The sequence below is a fragment of the Narcine bancroftii genome, chromosome 8 (genome assembly GCF_036971445.1).
Source record: "Narcine bancroftii isolate sNarBan1 chromosome 8, sNarBan1.hap1, whole genome shotgun sequence".
Taxonomy (NCBI): Eukaryota; Metazoa; Chordata; class Chondrichthyes; order Torpediniformes; family Narcinidae; genus Narcine; species Narcine bancroftii.
In genome coordinates, this window is record NC_091476.1 from 21975968 (window position 1) to 21993235 (window position 17268).

General features: G+C 44.6%; 2 protein-coding genes across 29 annotated transcripts in view; one reads left to right on the forward strand and one right to left on the reverse strand.

Moving 5' to 3' along the window:
• The window catches only part of cox11 (cytochrome c oxidase assembly homolog 11 (yeast)), a 368290-nt gene extending 363517 nt beyond the window's left edge, over nt 1–4773 (reverse strand). For all 28 annotated transcript variants that reach the window (XM_069893135.1, XM_069893153.1, XM_069893156.1 and 25 more), the window contains exons 1-2: nt 4289–4773; nt 3895–4104 (exon numbers count right to left, since the gene is read on the reverse strand). The gene's annotated coding sequence lies outside the window, so the exon portion shown is untranslated. The remainder of the gene's footprint in view (nt 1–3894; nt 4105–4288) is intronic.
• Nucleotides 3957–17268, forward strand: part of LOC138740458 (MORC family CW-type zinc finger protein 3) — a 75755-nt gene continuing 62443 nt past the window's right edge. The window contains exons 1-3 of the mRNA XM_069893107.1: nt 3957–4171; nt 4270–4342; nt 15869–16001. Coding sequence (XP_069749208.1) covers nt 4133–4171; nt 4270–4342; nt 15869–16001 — 245 coding nt within the window. The 5' untranslated portion in view covers nt 3957–4132. The remainder of the gene's footprint in view (nt 4172–4269; nt 4343–15868; nt 16002–17268) is intronic.

Genomic DNA, 17268 nt, shown 5'->3' on the forward strand with positions numbered 1-17268 from the left:
TTAAGGTTCCAGCATCTGCAGTTTCCTATGTGTCTCTAGTAGGCTATTTGGTCCTTTGTGCATACTCTGAATTCAATAAGATCATGGCAGTGCTTTTATCTCAGTAGTATTTTCCTGCACTGACCCCATAATCTTCAATTCAGTTAATATATTAAAAACATAACCTCGGTCATGAACACACCAGACAATCGACACAGCAAAACCCTGTTTGGTGGAGGCAAAAAGAGTTGTCAATTTTAGAGTGAGAATTTTTTTTCTCACTGTCCAGAATAGCCAATGCCTTATTTTCCTAGTAAGGGAAAAAAATTATCCCGGCATTTATCCTGGGATCATTCTTCTAAGATCAAAAGAATAGAGCAGCATGTTTAATCTCTCCTGCCATCTCAGGATCAATCTGGTAAACTCCTTTGTTATACTCTTTGTATTGCAAGTATATCCTTGGGCTTTGAGAACAAGCCTGTACAGTCCTGGCAGGCCTCCGTATAAATGCAGACACAATCTTGTGCTGGAGATCCTCTTGAAATAAAGATGAGCCTTGCCTTCATCAATGCACATTGAAAGTGGACGTTAATTTTAGTGGGTGATTTGTAAGGTAAGTAAACTGGAACTATTTTTCTGTCTGACATCTTTATTTTAATCATCTATTGATATTTTAAGATGATAAATTGATTTTGTGTATATATTAATAGGAACTAGGTATGCTTGACAATGAAGATAAGTACAAGACATTGAAAGGAAAGCACAAGTATAGAAGGCAAATGGTGAAAAGGGCAGCACAGTTAGTGTAGTGGCTATTGCAATGTTGTTAAATCACCTATGACCAGGGTTCGAATCTGGTGCTGTCTCTAAGGAGTTTGAACGTTCTCCCCGTCTTCGTGGGCTTCCTCCATTCTTCAAAATGTACCATGTTTGCTCAACTGGCAGCACGGATTCGTGGTTAGCAAAGGCCTGTTACTTACTGTGCTCCATGTCTAAACTCTTTTTAGAATTTAAAATTTTAATTTAAAGACTCGAGACTGCATATGCAATTTTTCATAGTTTTAGTTTAGTACTTTCTTCAGAGAAAGTGTAACACTCATGGTGAATTTTCTGGATGCGAAGAAATTGATGTACAAACCTGTATTTGCTTATAGTAGAGCGTTTGTATTAACACATAACAAAGTTCTTAAAGGAAAATCAAATCTGCAGATGCTGGAATTCTGAAAATAGAGAAAATGTTGGAAATACTCTTAACTGTTATCATTTATGCAGCCTGATCTGTTTATTGTTCTTAAAACAGTTTTTTTTTAAAAAAAGTTCAAAAATCATACAAGCCTGACAGGTTAGACGCAGGAAAGAGGTTTCTTCTGCTGATGAAGTAAAATCTAAAATAAAGGATGATTTTGACCTTGCTTGGAAGAAACAATTGGGGATGTCACAGCCATAGAAATAAGAGGTAGGCTCTTTACAAATGAGATGGTGAGAAATTTCTTTACAAAAAAATTGAAAATCTTTTGAATTCTGTAAATTCCATCAACTCTGTTGTCGAGTTCATTCTAAACAGGTGGATTTTTGGGTTATAAGGGAAATAAGATGTGGGGATAGTGTAGGAAAAGGGTACCCTAATCAATAATCTTCAAAATATTCAATTACACTGGTCACTGACAGGCTCCTCCAACAATAAAAAAAACACTCTTAAAAATCTTAAAGCACGAAGGTCTTCAAGCACTTCGCTTCTTTATTGAGCGGAGACCCAACCAGTCACCTTCTACCACTAGCCTCTTCTGCCTGGCAGAACTTGACCTATCACTAAACCACAACTTCTCCTTTAACTTATCTCACTTCATCCAAATCAAACGATATTATCCACATGGGTCCCAGCTACGCCTGTTTGTGGAGTAATCCATGCTGTCAGCCTACACAGGTAATGCCCCTCAACTCTTCCTCCTTTATATTGATGACGATATTGGTGCTGCCTCATGTACCCACAAAGTTCACAAACTTCATTCACTTAGTGGGCAACTTCCAGCCCAAACTCAAACAGTCCATTTCTGTGACTCCCTCATGCACTCATCCCACCACTAATTCCTACCTCCATCCCCAGCATCTTCCCCTGTGGCTGCAGGAGGTGCCACACTTGCATCCACACCTCCTCCCTCATCACAATCCATGGCCCCAAACAGGTCTTTCAAGTGAAGCAACCACAGGATTGATTTACTGCATCTGGTGGTCCCTTTGTGACCTTCTCTACATTGGAGTGACTGGGACACTGCTTTGCTGAGCGCCAGTGACAACCATTTCAGTTCTGTGTCACACTCATACTTACATGTCTGTCCATGGCCTGATGTACTTACTATCTCACGAAAACCACCCATAAAGTAAAACACCCGATTTTGTGTTTGTGTACTCTCCAGCCAGATGACATTGATTTTTCGGGTTTCTGCTAACCTTTTTTTCCTTTTCCTTCCCCTGTGAGCTCTCCACTCCCTTCCCTCTCTATTCACCTCCCCTTGCTTGCTGCTTTACCCTCTCTCCCTTCTCCACCTATTACTTCCTGCCTTTGTGACCACACCTCCCCTTACCCTTTTATTCTGATGCCTGCTGGCATTTTTCCATACCTTGAAAGGTTCAGGCCCAAAACATCAGTTATATATTTTTATCTTTGGTATATAAAGGACACCATTTGTCTTGCTGAGTTTCTAATTGTGTTTTTACTTAAAATAAACTGATCAACTTTGATCAATCCCTACTGGTTTACAATCCCTACTATTGTTCACATTCCTTGATGCAGTGGTAGAGCAGGCACAGTACAAGATACCACCAGTTGTATGGAGAAAAGGTCATTATTTTACTGTTTTGGGGTTGATGCAGAGCCTACTTTTTCCAGTGTACATTAAGCTGCTCCTTTAACTCCCTTGTACCTTGCCAAGCTTCCTTGCTACAAACATTAGAATCATAAATTAATTGAAAAACACAAAAATAAACTGCAGATTCTGGAGTCTTGAGCAAACAATGAAATGCTGGAGAACTCAGCGGGTCAAACTACTTTATGTATTCCATGGGTAGAAAAGGTAAATCAATGTTTGGGTTGGTACCTTTATATTGAGATTAGTTTCTTCAGCATCATTGTTTGCTCAACTTATAATAAATTATAAGTAAAAACACAATGCTGGAGAAACTCAGCTGGTCAAACTGTACTTTATGTAGCAAGGATACATAACCAATGTTTCAGGCTTGAGCCCTTCATCAAGGTAATTAATTACATTAGACAAGGAGGATTTGCTTGCTGAACACTTTTGGGTGTATCTTATGGATTTTGGGCACACACACACAAAAAAAATCACAAATTTTCCAAATATATACTTTTTTATAAAAATAACCCATTTGTGATTTCCTGTCATATTTTAATGTCTACTTCAAGCAGACAAAACATGAAGTGCAACATGTCATTAAAAGTTCATTTTCTGCATGTGCACTTGAACTACTTCCCTGCTGATCTTTGAGCACAGTGAAAGGGGTATCAGGGTCAAGTGAAATCCATCAATGCTGGCTGACTGTTGCTGGGCACTGACGTGAGAGGCATCAGATGCTGAGAACAAACGCAAATCAACAGCAAGACATTTTTGGTCAGTTGAACTAACGCAATGTGCTGGCATCAATATATTAAAGTCAATGTTTCTCCAACTTACTATGTGATACAGCAAATCTGAAATCACCTTTGTCTTTAGCTTGAAGTGGTCTATAATACCCTATTTTATTTTCGGGAAACAAACTTTTTTTTTGGGGGGGGGGAAACTTGAATAGTGTGACCTAGCATTTCCCTCTGCCTTTCTTGAGTAAACCCATTGCGCTTGACATCGTCCGTCATCCAATATCTCATCTGCGGGCAGTGAACCTTCTTTAACCCTTACTAACCTGGAGTCCAGATCAGGTGGTGGAAATTGTGACTACGTCGTACGGTCGCCCATGGGCGTCGCCATATTGTACTCCGCCGTTGGATGTCATTCTCACCCACGGGCGTCGCCATATTGTACGGCATTCAGCCGCCGTTGTACGTCATTCTCACCCATGGGCGTCGCCATATTGTACGGCATTCAGTCGCCGTTGACAAGACTGCGCCCTCACCTGGGAAACGAAGGATTCTCGATCAAATATGGCGAGGTTAAGTGAGCATGGGATTCGCCTCAGTGCGGTAAGCTTTAAAATACCGAGACAAGCCTGGGAAATCAAACGAGACCTCTGTGGCAAAGCTTTCAAATGACGCTGACGATATTTTACTTTGCTCCTCAGATGAGCCCTACCTACTTACACACGAACTCGACCAGTCACACCTGGCCCTTCAGCGCAGTGGCCGAGCTTGTAGGTAAGAGACGTGCACCCTTCGCGTCATTTAAATAACGTCGCCGGGACCGGGTTGCGCAGCTGACCGGGGACAGGTCTACTTCTATTTTACGTTGAATTGCTTTAATTTGGTTCAAAGGCTCAACTGCAGCGACAACCAAACTTGCCGAGGAGCGCGTGATTGGCTCCTCGACTGACGGTTCCCGCATCCAATCGTCTGATGGGACTTCATTTTGGAGGGCGGGTTCGTCGATAAGAGGAGGGGGGGGCAGGCGGCGGTCGTTACAGCCAATCAGTGCGCTCCCTGCCGCCGAACTATTTGATTAACATCGATGGCAGCCAATCGAATTTGACCTAACCGCCTCCAACGCCCGTTGAGAGGGTGCGAGACAGGGACCGGGGAGGGAGAAGGGACAGCAGGTTAGGTTGCGGGTGGATGAGCCTCTCTGCGGTGTTGAGTGAACTATTGAGGAGAGGGGTTGCCGCGGGACCGGTTGGGGGGTGGGGGGGTGCACCGGGTGGGACCTCGCTAATCTCCTGACTGCGGGCTGACCGGGCACTTGGACGAGTCTGCTGCAATCACCCAATCACAGTTTGCAACGGAATCACAACAAACACCGCGTGACAATGCGGGTGAACCTCGGGCTTCCGGGTTCGCTGTCAATTTGGGAGCATGCAAACTCAGGTGATTGGGTGGCTCGGGACCAGATGGGAGGCCCCCGCTGGGAGGTGTCAGCAGTCCCGGGGGGGGGGGGGAGATGAGGAAATCCTTTAGCAGGGCGTGTGCATATTCAGTCGTTTGTTGCCTTCGAATTGGTTCCGTACCTCGCTTGGTCGCAGGTCGCGAAGAGAAACGTTTGTAGGGTTTCAACGAGAAAGTCTGCAGAAGCTGTGTAAATCACAGATGTGCTGGAGAAACTTTGCAGGTCACGCAGCATCCCCAGGAAGTAAACGTTTCGTGCCTGAGCTCTCTCCATCTCAAGAGGTAGCAGTGTAGATAGATAAACGTGGAGTATTTGCATTGGTTGGTTGATAAATACAGGTAGACCACACAAGAATCAAGTCCAAAAGCGGTACATTGTGCACATAACAAGCCTGAAATACAACAGTGAAAATATAGTGGATGCCAGAAGTACCACCTAATTGGGCAAGGTTTAAAAGTTCAGATTTATTCATACATCACATACAATCTGGCAATTTTTTTTCCAGTGGGCCAGGCAGAATTTCTACTTGGTAGTTGTGTAAAAATACTGTTCAAGGTAAGATCATATATAAAAAAAGAGAAATGTAAAGAAAGAAATATACACAAATTATCTACAATACAGAGAATAAATATTCAATAGTGCAAAGTAAGTGTCCTTAAATGAGTTTGTTGTTGAGGAGTCTTGGTGGAGGAGAAGCAGCTGTTCCTGAACCTGCTGTATGGCAGTGACTAGAACAGAGCATGTCATGGTGGTGTGAATTCTTGATTGCTGCTGCTGTCCAATGGAAGTGTTCTCTCTAGATGTCACTAGCAGGGAGAGTTTTGCCTGATGTTCTGGGCTGTGTCCACTACTTTTTGCAGGGCTTTCTGCTCTGAGATATTGGGGACCCATACCAGGCTGTTGTGCAGCCGATTAGCACGACTACACATCTGAGGAAGTTTGCCAAGGTTTTCAATGTCATACCAAACCTGCACAAACTCCTGAGACAGTAGATGCACTGACATGCTTTCTTTACAATGATCTGGTGTGTTGGGTCCAGGAAAGATTTTCTGAGATAATGACTCCCAGGAAATTATCTCTAGCTGCCCCACTCCACCTCTGATTCTTTAGTGATCAAATCTGGTTTTCCCCTCCAAGAGTCCATAATCTGCTTTTTGGTGACATTGAGTCCAAAATTGTTGTTAGTATGCCATTCAGTTTTCAATCTCCCTCTGTATGCTGATTCTCAACTTTTTTTTATACAGCCCACTACTGTTGTATTGAAAATTTATAAAGTGAGTATTGCAGGAGGCTAAGAACACAATCCTTTGGTGCTCCAGTACTGATGGAGATTGTGGAGATGTTCTTCCCAATCTTCACTGATTGTAGTCTTGAGGTGAGGAAATCCAGGATTCAATCACACAGTGAGGTATTGGAGCCCAGGTCTTGGAGCTTGCTGATCAGTTTTGAGGAGATGATGGCACTGAATGCTGAACTGTAGTTGATAAAGAGTATCCTTATGCACATCTACTATGCATTATACTCCTTCAGAGGTTTGTGGAGGTTTGGTATGACATAGGAAACCTTGACAAACTTCTACAGATGGAATGTATGGGTTCACCAATACCTATGAGCAGAAATTCCTCCAGTAGGTTACAGACAAAACTCACCACCATTGAGAAAATCTATATGGAATGCTATTGTCAGAGAGCAACAGCAATCAAGTATCCACATCACCCATTCTATGTTGTATTCTTGCTGTTGCTATCAGAAGAGGTTTCATTACCACGAGATTTGTACCATCAGATTCAGAAATAGTTGTGCTCTGCCAATAACAGACTCAATCGGAGACTCGAATAAGGACTCTTACTTTGCACATTGGTACTGAACATTTTTTCTGTATTTGCAGTCAGTTTGTTTACATTTCTTTCTTTTGTATATGTACTTCTTTCTTAAATGCTGTTTACACTACTGATAAGTAGAAATTCTGCCTGGCTTGCAGGAGAAAGAATCTCAGGGTTGTATATGATGTCATGTATGTACTCTTTTTTTTATTCACATTCAGCACGCCCCTTTAAGGGCAGCATGAGCTCAGTCACCTGGTGCATTGTGACATCATAATCGCTGCCCAGGGTGCGCGCTGGAAGGGATGCTGGAGTTAGAGAGAAACCTCTGACAATGCCATTTCCCCATGGCTGCCCCGCGGTCGCGGTCGACTCGCCATGAGGATATGCGCCGCAACACATCCCCGCCAGAACCGGCTATGCGTCCTGTCGCTTTGGCAGCTGGCCTCGGCGCTTGGGCGCGGCTATCTGCACTGGCTGTGATAAGTCCAGATGTTCCTCTCTCCTCCCAACGTCCAGGGTGAAGGCTCTGCCCGACCAGTGCAAGACTTTGTTTGGCCCCTCGTACGGTCGCTGTAGCAGAACACCTTGTGGTCCCCTCCGCACAAAAACGAACTGGGCCGAGTCGAGCTCTTTGGGGAGATGAAACGGCCGGCTGCTGTGGCAGGCTGGGAGTGGGGCAGCTAGGGAGACCAATCACCTGCATAGGTCCGCCAGCAGGTTTTTGTCGGTGGCCATGGTGTCAGGATCTGGGCCGAAAAACTCACCTGGCAGGGAAAGCGGTGTGCCATAGACCATCTCCGCTGCTGAAGCCTGCAGATCCTCCTTGGGTGCTGTCCTAATCCCGAGGAGGGCCCAGGGTAGTTCGTCCACCCAGTCTGGTCCAGAGAGCCTGGCCATAAATGATGCCTTCAGGTGCCTGTGGAACATCTCCACCAACCCGTTGGACTGCGGGTGATATGCTGTGGTTTGGTGGAGCTTGACCCCCAGGAACTTCGCCATCCGAGTCCACAGGGCAGACGTGAACTACGCCCCTGTCACTAGTGATGTGTGCCAGGACTCCGAAACAGGCGATCCATTGGCTGGAGATTTGGGACGGCCTCCGGCCACCTTGTGGCCTGATCCACCACTGTGAGGAAGTAACGAGCCTCTGGACACCGGCAGGGGCCCGACAACATCAACGTGGATGTGTTGGAATCTGCGAACTGCCAGGTCGAAATTCTGAAAGGGGTCTCGCGTGTGTCGCTGGACCTTGGAGGTCTGGCACCTGGTACAGTTCCTGTCCAGTTCCGCCATCTCCTTCTTCAGCCCGTGCCACACAAACCGCTCCGTGACCATCTGCACAGTTATCTTTACTGCTGGGTGAGCCAGGTTGTGGATCAGACTGAAGACCTTTACCCTCCAGTGCGGCGGGACCACCACTGTTGAGATGTCACAGAGCAATGTGTCTGGGCTGCTGGCCACCCGAACATCCTTGAGTTTGAGGCCCGAGTTGGTGGTCCGCAAGGCCTGCGTCTCCGCATCGTTCCTCTGCGCCTGAGCCAGTTGCTTGTAATCCAGGCCGGGTGCGAGAGTGTTGATGGCTGGATGGGAGACCACATCCGCCACTACATTGTCCTTGCCAGCCCTGTGTTGGATGTTGGTCGTGAACTCAGACACGTTCGTACAAGGGGTGGCGCTGCTGTCTGGCGGACCATGGATCCTTGACCATTGCCAGTACTTGAGTGAGGGGCTTGTGATCCGTGAAGGCTGTGAACCTTGAGATCGGGTGCGAGTCTCTAATGCTGTGGGGGCGGCGGTGGGGGGGGAAGGATGTTGAGCTCACCCCCTGTGTTTACCAGGAATCAGCGGCCGGTGGATCTGTCCGTCACATGAAGGAGGCTGTTTGTGTGGCCAGCCGTTGCAGCCATCAACGGCAGCTGGTCTGGTCATTTCCCTGAAACCCGCAGGGCTGGCGGCAATTATGGGCTTGAGCTTCCCACCGCTGGTGGTCGAAACACCAGGTCAACTGGCCCTCCTCTGGGTTGGTCTTCGGGGCATCTTGCGGTCGGATGGCTCCTGGTTGTGCTACCTGGTTGAAGGCTGCCTCGTTCTCCCTCTTTGTGAGCCAGAGGGCATCTGCACGGGCTGCTGCTCTCCTCGGGTTCATGAATTCTTCATCTGTGAGGAGCAGCTGGATGTCCTCCGGCATCCAGGAATATCTAGCAGAAGAGAAAACAAGGCTTGTGGTCTTCCTCCAGGGCCAGCGTTTCGTCCATCAGTGCAGACGGACTTAGAAGGAGCCTGGAAGCCAGTTGCTGGGGAGTTAGCCCAAAAGTTCCAAGCAGCAGATCTTTGAGTGCAGTGTATTTGCCCGTAGCTGGGGGACGGTGGATGATGTCGTCCACCTTTTCTGCCGTATCTTGGTCCAGAGCGCTCATGACATGATAGAACATCGTGGCGTCTGAGGAGATGATGCGGAGTTGAAATTGTGCTTCTGCCTGCCCAAACCACGTTCTCGGTCGGTGGGCCCAAGAGGGGTAATCCTGATGGGGAGAACATTAACCACTGCTGAATCCATGGTGTTTTGAGTCCAGAAAAACGTCTGGGCACGTTGGGGTCACCACTGTGGCGGTGTGAGCAGTGAAAGAAATACAGTCACTATGTTGAGGGTCATTAACGACTCTTTTTATTCAAATTCAGCATGCGCCCCTTTAAGGGCAGCATGGGTTCAGTCACCTGGTGCATTGTTGCATCATAATCACTGCTCAGGGTGCGCGCTGGAAGGGATACTGGAGTCAGAGAGAAACCCCTGATGACACCATTTCCCCATGACTGCCCCACCACGTGGTGATATAAGCGGGGCTGGTTCACCATGAGGATGTGCGTTGCCACAGTTTCATATTCCTGTGAATTAAATTATATTTGTCATTGATTTGCTTCTTTAACCTGAGTGGTTATGTCCTTGTATTACTCCATTTTCTGTTTTCTAAATGTAAGTCTTTGGTGGTTTTGTATTAAACGAAGGTCATCATTCTCAGAAAGAGCAGCAATTATTCCACATCATCAGTGATGTCATCAGCCCAGATAAAAACTTGTTTTGGATGCAGGTCAATTTCCTGCGTTTTCCACAGCACGTCCAGCATTTTGGGAGCCAGATCACTTGTTGTTAAGTGGGTCACCACATGACCTCCCTCCCAAAAACCGGCTGCGTACCCCCAGAGTATTTATTTTTGTTTGGACGGCTTTCCTCTCTGCCGAGGTGCCTGAACCACAACTGATCCATCCAGATCCAGATGGGCAGGTTTGAGCTGGTTAATTGCAAAAGTTTCCTCTTTATCCCTGACGTCCAAAATGTACGTCAAACCATTGCATCTTAGTACCTGGAATGGTGCTTGGTGTACTCCCTTCTGCACACAAACATACTTGCAGTCCTGCAAGTTTTGGGGTGTATAGGACCTGGCCTGACCATGTTGAGGTGCCGGTATGAGCGCTAAAGAAGTGAGTTTCTTGCGGAGCTTGCTTAGGACCGCTGCGGGACTCTCCTCCCGTCCTCGTGAGTCTGATACAAATTCTCCTGGAACCAACTCCGTGCCGAAGACCAGCTCTGGTGATGAGGCACCTATTCATCTTTGGGTGCCATTTTTATGCCCAAGAGTACCCACGGCAACTCGGCAACCCAGTTGGGTCCCTGCAGATGTGTAATAAAGGCCAATTTCAAATGCCTGTGAAACCTTTTTACTTGTCTGTTGGATTGTGGTTGTTACACAGTTGTGTAGTTCAACTTGGTTCCAAGCAAGGTGGCCATTGTTGACCACAGACTTGATGTGAATTGGGCCCCCCTGTCAGACATGATGTGTGCTGGCAGACCAAAACATCCTATCCAGGCAGAAGTGAGGGCCCTGGCACAGGAGTCGGTAGTCATATCTGCCAGTGGAACCGCCTCTGGCCACTGCATGGCCCGATCCACTATAGTGAAAAGAAAATGGGAACCACATGACACTGGTGGGGGCCTACAATGTCCATGTCTACATGGTCAAACCTCCAATATGCCAGCTCAAAAGATTGTAGTGGGGGTTTTGTGTGTGGTGGGACTTTGGATGTCTGGCAACGTGCATGTCTTCCCCCAGTTGCTGACCTGTTTTCAGAGGCCATGCTACACAAATCTGTTGGCTACCATCTGGACAGTCGTTCTGATTGATGCATGTGCCAACCTGTGTACCGCATCAAATACCTGCCTCCTCCAGGCCACCAGAACAATTGGGCGAGGATGACCTGTATATATGTCACATAGGAGTTTGAGCTCCCCCAGGTCTGCAGGAATTTCTTCCAACTGCAGGTTTGAGTCTCCTGTTCTGCAACATTCCTTGGGTTAAGGTCTGCACAGATTGCATGGCTGGGCAAGATGGCGCATCTGCCTGAGATGTGTTTGATGGCTGTCGTGAACTCTGAAATATATCATAAATATCTCTGTTGACGAGCTGACCTTGGATCTGATACCTTAGTGAAGGCAAATGTAAGTGGCTTGTGGTTTATAAAAGCTGTGAAATGCCTGCCTTCTAGAAAGTACTTGAAATGTCTGATAGCTAGGTACAGTGCCAACAATTCTCGATCAAAAGCCCTGTATTTGAGTTCTGGTGGTTTTAGGTGCTTGGTAAAGAAAACCAATGCTTTCCAATGCCCATCAAGCATTCTTCCTACTGCCATACTGAACGCATCCACTGACAAGGTTGTCGAGACATCCATTCTTGGGTGGACCAGCAATGCAGCAGTAGCCATTGCTTCCTTGATGTTCTCAAAAACTGTTGACGATTCTTCATTCAAAGTGACATCCCTTGCCTTGCCTGATAACAAGGCGAAGAGGGGGCGCATGTTGCGAGCCACTGATGGTAGAAACCGCCGATAAAAGTTCATCATTCCAACAAACTACTGGGCTGGGCTTAGCAAATTCCTGGATCGCATCGACCTTTCCCGGTGCTAGCTTTGTTCCATGTTTGTCGATTCTATGGCCCAGAAAGTCAATGGTCACTAACCTGAATTGACACTTGACTGGGTTGATGGTCAGTCCAAACTCATTCAAATAAGTGAAAAGCTTGCGCAAGTGGGACAGATGTTCCTGACAACTGCAGCTACCAATAAGTATGTTGTCCAGGTATATGAAGGTAAAGTTGAGATTGCATCCCAGTCTGTCCGTTAAACATTGGAAAGTCTGCGTGGCATTTTTGAGCCAAAAAGGCATCCATCTGAATTCAAACACACCAAAGGGTGTAATAACAGCTGTTTTTGGAATGTCACCCAGGTGGACCAGGATCTGATGATGCCCCCGGACTAGGTCCACTTTGGAAAAGATGCGGGTTCCCTGCAGGTTGGATATGAAGTACTGTAAATGTGTTACTGAGTAGCTATCTGGTGTATTCTCGTTCAATTTGCATTAATCACCGCAGGGTCTCCATCTGCCTGCGGCCCTGATTACCATGTGGAGCGGGGAGGCCCAGGAGCTATTGGACTGTTGTACAATATCCATGTCCTCCATCCTTTCAAACTTTGGCGAGGCGAAATTTATCTGGAGGAAGCCTGCATGCTTGGGCATGCAGCGGTGGCCCTTCAGTTGGTATGTGGTGCTGCACCCCATGTTTCAGCATCGCCAAAGTGAATTGCAGCATAATTATTGCGGGGAATTTCGCCAACAACCAGGTGAATTCATTCTCTGAAAGAGTAACGGAGTTGAAATGCGGGGCTGGCAGGTTGGCCTCACCTCAGGAGAAGGTTTGGAAAGTGTTGGTATGAACAAGCCTTCGTCCCTCTAGATCTCTTTGCGGAAAGAACAACAGCCTTTGGGTCAATCAAAGTGTGTCTTTCATCGAGTTGATGGTCAAAATGGGCAACTGTCTCCACTCATCTGCAGTTATCTCAAGGATAATGTGTGTGGTGGTTCCGCTGTATAGGAATGATCTGACTGAGAGGGCTTCTTTCACACCCCTGCTGGGTTAAGATTTGGTGCTTATTTGTAAGCCCTGGCAATGCGGCATCTGCCATATGACCTGGAAGGATTGATTAGGGAATCACCCCACCTGGTCCATTGAGTCCTTGTCTTTCATTGTCTGCAGGATGTTCTGTGCTGACCACTGCGTGATTGCCTGGTGGTCAAAGGTGTTGGCCTGGGAAAACTTTTCCCATAGGATAGGTGGTGTGGCAAAATCCACTCTTTCCATCTTGGATTCCCATATGAACTGGAAAACAGCTGCAATGACAACCAGGGTGGAGGTGGGGGAATTAGGCCACACCTGTGCCACGATCAGCATTCCACAGAGCACCTCATACTGATGACCAGGTTGTTCCTGTTATTGAAGGGGAGTGCCATGCCCACAGACCCAATTTCCGGTGGACTGTTGTGATCCGCTCCAACCAATTCTTGTTGCTCGCCTCAGCTCCAAACAAGATGGCAAATACCTTCAGATAAATCTGACCGTGAAGGGGATGGTAAACCAATCAGATTAGCATTTTTTTGCTCTTCTGGTTTACTCAGGCACCCAATGCCAACTCAAACTGGTCGCAGATATTGATCAATCTGTGGACATTTGTGTTGTCTGAACAAAAGATGGTGACGTCATCCACGTAAAGGGAGGCCTTGATCTGAGTGCCTCCTCTACCTGGCAACATGAGATCTCTTTTGCCCTCGTCCTTCCTGATGGATTTAGCATACAAATAGGACTTGAGCTAAAGATGTATAACTAATGTCTCAGGCTTGAGCCCTTCTTCAAGGTATGAGCAAAAATCAATTAAATAAAAAGGCAGGGGGAGAAGGGAAGAAAGGGCAGGGGTGATAATTGGACATGGATAGGAAAGGAGAGAATTTATCAGGGGAGGGGGTGGCTTTGTGAATGAAGAGCTGGAGGAAGAAAGATAGACGGAAAAGGAAAGAGAAAGACAGCTAAAGAAAAGATGAAGTAAGGATGGGGAAGGGAAGAGATGGGGGTGCGGGCACAGGATTCTAACAGAAAGCAGAGAAGTCTATGTAAATTCCATCTGGTTGGAGTGTGACCAGATGGAATATAAGGTGTTATTCCTGCAATTTCCGGGTCGCCTGAGTCTGGCAGCACCTGAGATCATGGAGAGACCTATCGAGATGGGAATTGGGCAGGGAATTGGAATGGGTGGCCACTGGGAGATCCCTGCTATTGCAACAAAAAGAGTTAAGATGCTAAACAAAGTGATCTCCTAGACTGCAACCAGTCTCTCCAATGTAGAGTGGGCCATAAATGGAGCACCTGATGCAGAAGATGACCCTATTTGGGGATCTGAATGCATCCTCACTTCATGTAGTTCTTTCTTGGAGTACAGTGTACAGTTACCGATAATTGGAAATTCTGCCTGGCCCACAGAAATATAATTTCAGGTTTGTATGTCATGTCAATAAATTTTGAACTTTTAAACTTTGAACTTCACAGATGAAATTTTGCCTCTGTAAAGCAATGGTTAATTAATTCAGAAGTTAAATGTGCACAAAAATTTCACAGTGCAATCACTTGAGAACTCGAGATGTAATTTAAGTCATATGACTTCAATTTTATCGAGGAGAAGTAGTATGTCACAACCTCGCAAACTCAAAGTAGAATGGAACATGGACCTTGGTGAAACCAGATAATTTTTGTTGTGGCAAAGAGAAAGGAGATGTGAAATGGTGCAAAGGTTTTCAACAGCTTTCAACAAGAAAGAGATAACATTAGCTAATCATGTCGCATTTCAGGAAAAAGGTACTTTCAGTATAAAGAGAGCATAGCAGTGGATTTTGCAAAAACAGGAAATGGGGGGAAAGGAGTCTTTACAAAAGATGAAGGAAACAGAAAACAGTATTTTCAGAGTATTACCGAATTACCCAATGTTGGTTTGTTTCAGAATGCCATCAGAATTATGCACAATACCATTTTCACTTTATTTCTCTTGTGGCATCACTTCCACTTAGCTAGATATAAAATAACCCCAGCATTGTTTGATTTCTAGGGATTACCCCCTTTTTTAAAAAAAATGACATTAATTGAAGCAGTAAGTGGAAATTTATTCAGCTTTATATGTTGAAATATATTAGTTTCTTCAAGTAGTAGAACTGCTGAGTATTTTTTTTAGTGCAAGGGTACAAATTCCAATAGGTCTTGGTTTCAAGCTTCTGCTGAATTTCTTTATTTCAGATAAAGCAACATTGGAGCACCATATCAGATTTATGGTGGAGTGTTGAAAATTTAAGCCTGACACGTACAGAAAGGATTTATTTCACATATCTTTACAACACAATTAAACTCCGCTTGGAACCCAATCATGACCAATTAGCTTGGTAACATTTACTATATGAGAAAAGATTGCTTGGAGAAGGCATCTACAGATCACCAGTATTCATTGAAACTAAACTTGGCACTGACTAGGAGCTTCAATTGAGTAAGGATAAATTTATAAGGAAGAATTTCATTGATTTTTAAGTGTTTGAAACTGGTGCAATATGAATGAACATCTCAGACATGAATTACAATCATGTATAATAAATACTCAAAGGTGTAGAGTTATTGATACAATAATAGTTGGTTTCAAGGACTGCCTAAAGAAATCTCTTGGTGCCTGCCACATTGACCACCGCCAGTGGGCTGATAACGCCTCAAACCGTGCATCTTGGCGCCTCACAGTTTGGCGGGCAGCAACCTCCTTTGAAGAAGACCGCAGAGCCCACCTCACTGACAAAAGGCAAAGGAGGAAACACCCAACCCCAACCAACCAATTTTCCCCTGCAACCGCTGCAATCGTGTCTGCCTGTCCCGCATTGGACTTGTCAGCCACAAACGAGCCTGCAGCTGACGTGGACTTTTTACCCCCTCCATAAATCTTCGTCCGCGAAGCCAAGCCAAAGAAAGAGAAATAGTTGGTTTTCTTTGATGAACAACTGAGGCACAGTGGCAGATGGGGAAAAGCTTGAGATTTTGTACATTATCAGTATATTACCCAATCTTGCAAAAAAACTAATAACTGCTTTAATGATAAGTACCTTTTCTATTCCAGATAATGCATGTGACCCAGGAGTGTGTGCCAAACAAATGTGGATTGATGTGACTGAGATTAAAAATGAACTGTGCCTGATCTTCACTGATAATGGGAATGGAATGACTCCAATTAAACTGCACAAAATGTTGAGGTAGAGTGCTTAAGGATGAACAAATTAAATCCTATTTTATTAATATACATTCACAAAGAGAATAAGGGGGATTAAGTTGACCAAATGCAGATTAGAATTTAGAGTCAAATGTAAAACATGTAAAACTTGGTGCCATATCCTGTGCTGCTTCAAGAGGTAAAATATAGTGGAATAGAGAACATTAATCGTTTATCATGCATAATTTTGAGTCTTGTAAAGCTTTCTTACACCACTGCTACACTCACGAAACAACTTTGTGTGAGTATGTTTGCTATTTAGAATGCAATGAGTTAGGTGAGGTCATTTTCTCAAGTATCCAAATTCTTAAGGCTCAAAATTAATTTGGGTGCTGATAATACACAATGCTTTCCATTTGATTTTGTATGAAATGTTTTTCCTTTGCAAGGAAGTATGTAAAGTATTTTAATGTATCCTCATTGAGGTTCATATAATTTTACAATGCATTGGATTATTTCAGAACTGAACCCTTATATTTTGTGAAGTTAAGTTTGTGGTCAGGTGATCTTTCAAAATCCACACAATTTATTAACTCACTCAAGGGCATTTTGATAACTTGCAATACATGTTGTTTAATCTTATCAAGCTCACATTTTTAATTTTGAATGCAATTTTTTTAAATTTTGGTATTGACAATTCAGTGGTGAACACTAGGATTTTTAAAATATTTCTTTAATAATGATAAATCTGCATGTTTAAGGCATGTTTATCATCACATACTCATTCTCATATATTTAGAAAATTAAATATTGATTATCTGATGAATGTAAGCCTCTCAGAAAATAAATGTTCTATTTATTATCTACCACAATTTTTTTTATCATTAGAAAATAATATTTATATTGGTATATAAATTCTGTTTCTATTATTAGCAAATATTATGAAAGCTAGTGGTTCAGAGAGAATTCAAAACCAATCCCAATGGTACAGTGTAGTGAAAAACTAACATAATGCACAGGAGTATATACAACTTTATGCATAAATAATGTAAATATTCCTCTGGCTCCTCTCTAATTGACGGAGGAGTGCGTGAGGCAATCAACAGTTGGATCAATTTTTAAAAATTCTCATTGCTGCACTTGTACCAATGCAGGCCATGAAAACAGGCCAACTTCATTGTTATTAAAGGGGTCTGCCTGAGCAGTTTGAGGTGCTCATTAACTCCCTTCCCCACCCTAATAAGATTATAACATTTTGAGGACCTGATTCCTTTTCTCTATTGCCTCCAACTCTCAAAATAGACCCAAAT